Here is a 7952-nt window from a genome sequence, read left to right on the forward strand (position 1 = left end):
TGATTCTTTACCACTGGACCACCAGGGAAGTCCCTGATGTGATTTTAAATGGGATTGTTCTCTTGCTTTATCTTTCTGATACTTCATTACTAGTGTGTAGAAAATAAACAGATTTCTATATATTAATCCTGAATTTTTCAACTTTAATGAATTCCTTTATTAGTTCTAATAGTTTCTTGGTGGAGACTTTAGAGTTTTGTAGATATAGTATTATGTCATTTGCAAATAGTGACAGTTTTATTTCTTCCCTTCCAATTTATATGTTTTTTATTTCTTTATCTTGTCTGATTACTATGGATAGGACTCCCAATACTGTAGTAAATAGAAGTGGTGAGAGTGGTCATCGTTGTCTTGTTCCTGATTTTAGAAGAAAGGCTTTCAGCTTTTCACTATTGAGTATGATGTTAGCTGTGGATTTGTCATAAATGGCCTTTATTACGTTGAGATATGCTCCCTCTGTACAAACTCTGATGAGAGTTTTTATCCTGAATGGATGTTGAATTTTTGTCAAATGCTTTATCTGTGTCTGAGATGATCATGTGATTTTTATCCTTCCTTTTGTTAATCTGGTGTATCATAATGATTGATTTGTAAATATTGAACCATCCTTGCATACCTGGAATAAATCCATCTTGATTACAGTATATGATCCTTTTTATTGTTGGATTTGGTTTGCTAGTATTTTATTGAGGATATTTGCATCTCTATTCATCAGAGATATTGGCCTGAAATTTTCTTTTTTCATGGAGTGTTTGTCTGGTTTTGGTATCAAGGCAGTGGTGGCCTTATAGAATGAATTTGGGAGTGTTCCATCCTCTTCAAGTTTTTGGAATACTTTGAGAAGGACAGGTATTACCTCTTCTTTGTATGTTTGGTGGAATTCACCTGTGAAGCTGTCTGCTCCTGGATTTTTGTATATGGGGAGTTTTTTAAATTACAGTTTCAGTTTCACTCCTGGTGATTAGTCTGTTCAGATTATCTATTTCTTCCCAACTCAGTCTTGCTAGGTTTTATGTTTCTAGATATTTGTCCATTTCTTCTAGTTGTCCAATTTACTGGCATAAAACTGTTTGTAGTATTCTGTTGTTTTTGTATCTCTATGGTATTGGTTGTTATTTCTCCTCTTTCACTTCTCATTTGGGGCCTCTCCCTTTTCTTCTTCATGTACCTGGCTTAAGGTTTGTCAGTTTTGTTTATCTTTTCAAAAAACCATCTCTTGGTTTCATTAATTATTTTTTAATTTTATTTATTCTCTCTCCGATATTTATTACTTCCTTCCTCTACTGACTTTGAGCTTCATTTGTTCTTTTTCTAATTCCTTTAGATTGTAGGTTAGGTTGTTTGAGATTTTTCTTGTTACTTGAGGTAGGTCTTCATTGCCATAAGTGTCCCTCTTAGAACTGCTTTTGTTACATCCCATAGATTTTGGAAAGTTGTGTTTCCATTTTCAGTTCTCTCGAGTTATTTTTTGATTTCCTCTTTTATTCCTTGGTTTTTTAGTAGCGTGTTGTTTAGTTTGCATATATTTGTACTCTTCCCATTTTTTTTTCTGTAATTTTTTTCTAGTTTCTTTTGTGATTAGAAGAACTGCTAGATATAATTTCTGAACTCTTAAATTTGTCGAGACTTGTTTTGTGGCCTAGCATGTGATCTGTCCTGGAGAATGTTCCATGTGCATTTGAAAAGCATGTATTTTGGTGATTTTGGATGGAATGTTCTGGAGATATTTATTAAGTCTAACTGGTATATTGTGTCATGTAAGACCACTGTGGCCTTCTTGGTTTTCTGTTTGGATGATCTATCTGTCCATTGATGTAAGTGGGGTGTTAAAGTACCCTACTGTTACTGTATTGTTGTCAGTTTCTCCCGTTATGCATATTTGCCTTATATATTTAGGTGCTCCTGTATTGGGTGCATATATGTTAATGAGTGTAATATCCTCTTTTTTTATTTATCCCTTTATCATTATATAATGCTTTTCTTTGTCTTTTGTTACAGAGTTTGTTTTAAAGTCTATTTTGTCTGATATGAGAGTTACTACCACCAGTTTTTTTGTTGTTTCCATTTGCACGAAATACCGTTTTTCCATCCACTTACTTTCAGACTGTGTGCTTCTTTAGCTCTGAAGTGAGTTCTGTGTAAGCAGTATACAGATGGGCCTTAATTTTTATCCAATCAGCTACCCTGTGTCTTTTGATTGGAGCATTTAGTCCATTGACATTTCAAATAATTATTGATAGGTATGTACTTATTGCCATTTTGTTACTTTTTTTCTGGTTATTTTTGCAGTTCTTTTCTGTTTATTTCTTCTCTTTTTGTTTCTTCCCTTATGGTTTGATGATTTTCTTTAGTAGTTTGCTTGTGTTTCTTTCTAGTTTTTGTGTATCTGTTGAAGGTTTTTGATTTGTGGTTACCATGGTGTACATATATGCTGACCTATAACTATATCTACTTGTTTTAAACTGGTAGTTATTTAAGTTCAAACAGGTGCTAAAAGATCTATATATTTACTCCCCTCCCCTGCATTTTGTATGTTTTATGTCATATTTTACATCTTTGTGTTTATCCCTTAACTCTCTGTATGTAGTTACAGTTGATTTTAGAATTATTTGTCTTTTAATCTTTTTACCAGCTTAAGTGGTTTATCCCCAGCCTTTACTATATATTTGCCTTTACTAATGGGATTTTTCCTTTCCTGTAGATTCTTTCTTCTTGTTACAGCCTTTTCTTTTCCATTTAGAGGAAACTCTTTAAGCTATGAACTGTTAGCTTTTCTTGTCTGAGAAGTTCTTTATCTCTCCCTCAATTCTAAATGATAATCTTGCTGGGTAGAGTGTCCTAGGTTCAAGGTTTTCCCCTTTCATTACTCTGAATATGCTATTGCACTCCCTGCTGGCCTGAAAAATTTCTACAGAAAAATAAGCTGATAGTCTTATGTGGGTTCCCTCATATGTGATGCTTTCTTTTTCTCTTGTTGCCTTTATAATTCTTTCTCTTTCGCTTTTGACATTTTAATTATGATACCTCTTGGTATGAGTCTGTTTGGGTTCATTTTGTTTGGGACCCTCTGTGTTTCCTGTACCTGGATATCTGTTTCCTTCTTCAGGTTTGAGAAGTATTCAGCCATAATTTCATCAAATACATTGTCAACTCATTTCACTTTCTCTTTTTTTTCTGGGACTCCTATAATGCAAATGTTGGTATGCTTCATATTATCTCAAAGATCTCTTAAACTGTTTCATTCATTATCTCTTAAACTGTTCCATTCATTATTTAATTTTTCCATTCACTGCCTAGTAATTTTAGCATCATTTAGTGATGCTCCTCTAGATACTTTGTTTTGTTGAATACTGGTGATTTTCCAGTTCTGTTATTGCATCTGTGTTTATTAATTGAAATGTTTTGATAAACTTTGTCTCAACAATTATTGGGTTACCCTACATTTTAGTTCGTTCAGGGAAAGAAATTTTAAGAAAAATTAGTTGGTGTCTTGGCAACCTCTAAAAGGTATCAATCAAATTTTAAAATTTTGTTTTAATGGTATGATTATAATCTTGTGGATTTAAACATATTTTAATGTGTCTTAATTTGTTGAAGTCATTTAAAAAAGTATTTTGCTCAAATTCTAATTCATTGAGAACCCTATTCAAGATGGATCCTGTGACCTTTGTCACAAATTGAATTGTCTTTTATAACTTGCTTTTTGCATAAGATGTCCCTTATTATCTTGTACATTCTTTGCCCAATAACTGGAATTAGCCATTTTCCCAAGGAACCTGGGATCCTTTTAGCAGGAAATTTAGAGACAAAAATATGGGTTGCAAAGGTTGTTCATTGTTATTGGAAGTTCATTTTTTTTTTTAGAAAAAGAAAAATGAATGCATATTTTGTATAGGTATTTCCAAATAAAGTTCAAGATTATAGGCTTTTTACTTAATTTTAATTACAAATTTCCTCTTTCCTTTTATACTAATATTCATTTTTATGATATTAACAATTACGTAATTGCTTCATCTTGAAATAAATTTGATAGTTTGAAAATAACAATGATATTATTAGAAACAGTAAGGTTATTGAGTACACTTTAACATTTCTTTGAAGGTCTTTCTTTAGGGTGTATCTCACAAGATCCTTATCCTACTACGATTGTATAGCCAAAATACTTGTTTTAAAGTCAGTTAAAATAATTTTCTGTGTGATTATGTTACCTGACACATAGTTCATTTGTTTAATTTTGGTTTTGACATTTAGAGATTGCTTTTGTTTTTGTTCTTTAGCTGTGTTTTATAATTTTACAATATTTTATAATTTGCAAGAGGGATAACCTTAAGGTAGAAATTTTTTGTCTATAGTTACTTTTGGGAATTGAGAAGACTTTTTTCCTAGTAATTAGATAATTTTATTTTATACATTTAGATTTTTGATACATTTGTAATTATCCTGGTGTTTGGTGTGAGGAATAGATCTGATCTTATTTTTTTCCATTGGGTCCAGTTGTCCCAGTACCTTTTATTAAAAAGTTATCCACTTCTTCCATTAGAAATGTCATATTTCTTATAATAAGATTTTATTTGCACAAGAGTGTATTTTTAGTTTTTCTGTTTTGTTCCATTGGTGTGTTTATTCGTATTCTTTTGCCATATTCCTTTAATTTACAGACTGTATGATATCTTTTAATACTTGGAAAGGCTAGTTTCTTCCTTATTGATACTCTGTATCAGAACTTTCATGTCTGTTCTCACTTATCATTCTTATAAAAGATCTATACAGTTAACTTATCTAGTTCCAAGGGGGAAAAACTGATTGTATGTTATTGGAATCAGGTAAAGCTTATAAATTAACTTAAAAATTGGCTCATTACTGATGAGATCCTTTTTGTCCAAGAACATGATATGATTTTCTGTTTGTTCTAAATCTATTTTTGTGGCTTTCAAGAGTGTGTGCTAGTTTTTTTCATTTAGATTTTGTAATTTTTAGTCAAGTTTATACTTACTAAAGGTATTATCTTTAAATACGTTTAAAAACATATTCTGTAGAATTCAGTATGAGCATTGGCATTCATTCAGTTAGCAAATGTATACTGAATACCTGCTATATCCCTGACACTGTGCTTGTTGTTGGGGATGAAGTGAGAAACTAAGATTTCTGGTCTTATGCATCTTAGAGTCTAATGAGGACACTACCAATAAATAGGTGAGTTTTATTCAGTGTGAAATGTGCTCTGATTGGATTCATCATAGGGAGCAAGAAAAAAAGCATACTTTGGGAGGCGGAACTAGTGGAAGAGGAACATTATAATGTTATTTACATGTGGTAACACAAATAACGTTCTTTGAAATTGTGGTACATAATAAAATCCGTAATAATGATGATAATGTGTTAGGGGTGGTAGAAATGTTTCAAGAGGAGATCATTTCATAAGTGAAACCAGAAGCAGTTGAAGTAAAGGTTAGGCTACCCTTCCAGACAGAGGAGCTTCAGTGTAAAATTTTCATAGTGTCAAATTCTGACTAGTGCCCTAAAAAAGAAGGAAAATGGGAAGTAAAATATACAGGGGTTTTTTGTGAATTTCACTTGTTTTTGATAAATTTCAATTGTGGTTCTTTTCTTTTTCCTTTTACATTCCCCTGTAATTTGATTCCATTGTTTTAATACTGGATTAATCCTTTTCCAATAAAAACCAGTTGATATTGGTAAAAAATTTTTTAAAACCTAAATAGGAAAAAATTGATTTTAGCTCTGTATCATTGATTAAAAGTATTTTTGAATTGGATACTCCTTACTTATTACAAGTTTGTCCTTTCATTCATTTGCTTTGATTTTATTTTTGTTTTGTAACATCTTTTTTCTTACAGGATGATAATGTCAAATCCCTCCTCTGTAGCTTGATCTATTGTAGAAGTTCAGTGACTGCTGAGCAAGTTTTCAATGCTGAATGTTTCTTGCTACCAAAGGGGAAATCAACTCCAAACTCAGAAAAAGATACTGAATACACCCCAAAAAAAGAGGAAGAATAATTAAAGGTGGAGAACTTGGATAAAGATAAGGAAAAGACAAGATATGGTGAAGCCAAATTTGATTGATCAATATTTTTTTGTTGTTGCAGATGTTCCTTTTTAAAACTTTGTTTAGTTTGGTTAAATAAATAGAAAAAAATCTGGAAGTGTTCTGGAGCTAGTTGGGTGTGTCTTTGGTATTCCAGTTGTGAAAATAAAAGATGTTTTTGGTTATGCAAAAAAATTGTATACTTTGAAATTTCATTTAACTAGAGTTGTGAAGGAAGGACTTTCTGTCTGTAGTTACTTTTTGAACTTTTTGAAATTGTATAGCCCGACTATGTTACTTGTAATAGAAAAAGGTTATTAGATTGTTGGACAGCTCCTACACAGACTTTCAGTATGTAGGCCAGCTCATTATGAAGGGTAATACTTTTGTTTAACAGATGATAGTTGGCACATGCTTTGTACCCAGTTTTGGGAATATAAAGATAAGTTAAACGTGGTTCTTACACTTAAAAAGCACATAAATCTATTGAGAAAGTTAGAGATCTAAACAGATCTTCATAACACAGTATAGAATATCTAATGATAGTTCTGGGCAGAGCTTTTATGTGGTTACACAGGAGGGATACTCATCTTATGGAAGAGGGGTGTCATGGAAACTTTCTGGAGGAGATACTACCTTAGTTAAATCATAAAGGATGAGTAGTAAAGGTGAAGGACGATCAAGAGTATCTTACTAGCAGAGAAAGCATGATGAAAGCACTGAAGGGAGAAACAGTTTGTGTGTTTAATAGGGAATAGTCATATAGGTAGATGAGGGCTCTATATGAAGTAATAAAATGCTCATACCTTATAATTCTATAGGAATGTGGAGCCATTGAAGAATTTTAAACAGCTTTAGCTCCCTCAAAATCTGTCTTATACCTACTACCAGGATAAGAGGTAGGGAGACTGATCAGAAGGATATTATGATAAAGTAGGTGAGCAGCGATGAAACTAAGATCTACAGAGGGGAAAGAAACAGTGATGAAACATATGGGTCCAATTTATGACAGTTAGGCAGTTCTGTCGGACTTGGTGATTGAAGCGTATGTAGACTAAAGTAGTATGTTAGAGTCTCTAGATGCCTATTCAAAATCTAGTCTTTCTTTCTTCCTTAGTAGTAGATAGCAGTTTTATTCGGGGTGGCAGTGTACTTGGTTAAAAGACTACATTTACCATCTTCTCTATTAGTTGAAGCTTTTTGACTAAATTTTTGCAAATAAGGATCCTTAAAAGGAGCTGACTTAGCTTGGAGATGTGTCCTTTCACCCTTACCCCTTTCCTATTGCCTAGAAGTTAACATGGTGGTTAGAATTTGAGCAGTCTCCTCGGATCATGAGGTGACCTTGAGGAAACTCATGAAACTAGGATGATGGAGCAGCAAGTTAGAAGGAGCTGATGTTCCTAATAATTCTGGATCCTTTGTACTAGTCTCAAGATTTCATGTTATTTGAGAGAATAAACCCTTACATCAGAGTGTGGTCCCTAATTCAGCAGCCTCAGTATCACCTGGAGGCTTATTTGAAATGCAAATTCTCAGCTCCACTCCAGATTTTTTAAATGAGAATCTTTGGGGTTGGGTGGAGCCTGGCAATCTGTGTTTTAACAAGCACTGTTAAGTCATTGTAATACATACTGAAGAGGACTGTTGCCACACATTCAAGCTATTGTTCCATTTTGGGTTTCTTGTTTTATAGTAGAACTTAATTCTACCTGATTAAGTAATAAAGACACAGCAGTTAGGTTTAAAACAAACTTGGATAATTTAAAGGGGCAAAGAATAGATCACTTTACTTATACTATTTTAAATAAAGAATTAGATTATCATTTTCCAAATGTGTTCTGCTGAATGAACACTAGTCCCTTGGGATGTTCATTACAAAAAGAATTCTGTGATTAGTTGTTTGG

General features: G+C 32.7%; 1 protein-coding gene across 2 annotated transcripts in view; it reads left to right on the forward strand.

Annotated features, from left to right (window-relative positions):
- The window catches only part of STK31 (serine/threonine kinase 31), a 94208-nt gene extending 88191 nt beyond the window's left edge, over positions 1-6017 (forward strand). For both annotated transcript variants that reach the window (XM_068550000.1, XM_068550001.1), the window contains one exon: positions 5856-6017. In XM_068550000.1, coding sequence (XP_068406101.1) covers positions 5856-6017 — 162 coding nt within the window. The remainder of the gene's footprint in view (positions 1-5855) is intronic.
- The last annotated feature ends 1935 nt before the right edge of the window (positions 6018-7952 follow it).

The sequence above is a fragment of the Eschrichtius robustus genome, chromosome 8 (genome assembly GCF_028021215.1).
Source record: "Eschrichtius robustus isolate mEscRob2 chromosome 8, mEscRob2.pri, whole genome shotgun sequence".
Lineage (NCBI taxonomy): Eukaryota > Metazoa > Chordata > Mammalia > Artiodactyla > Eschrichtiidae > Eschrichtius > Eschrichtius robustus.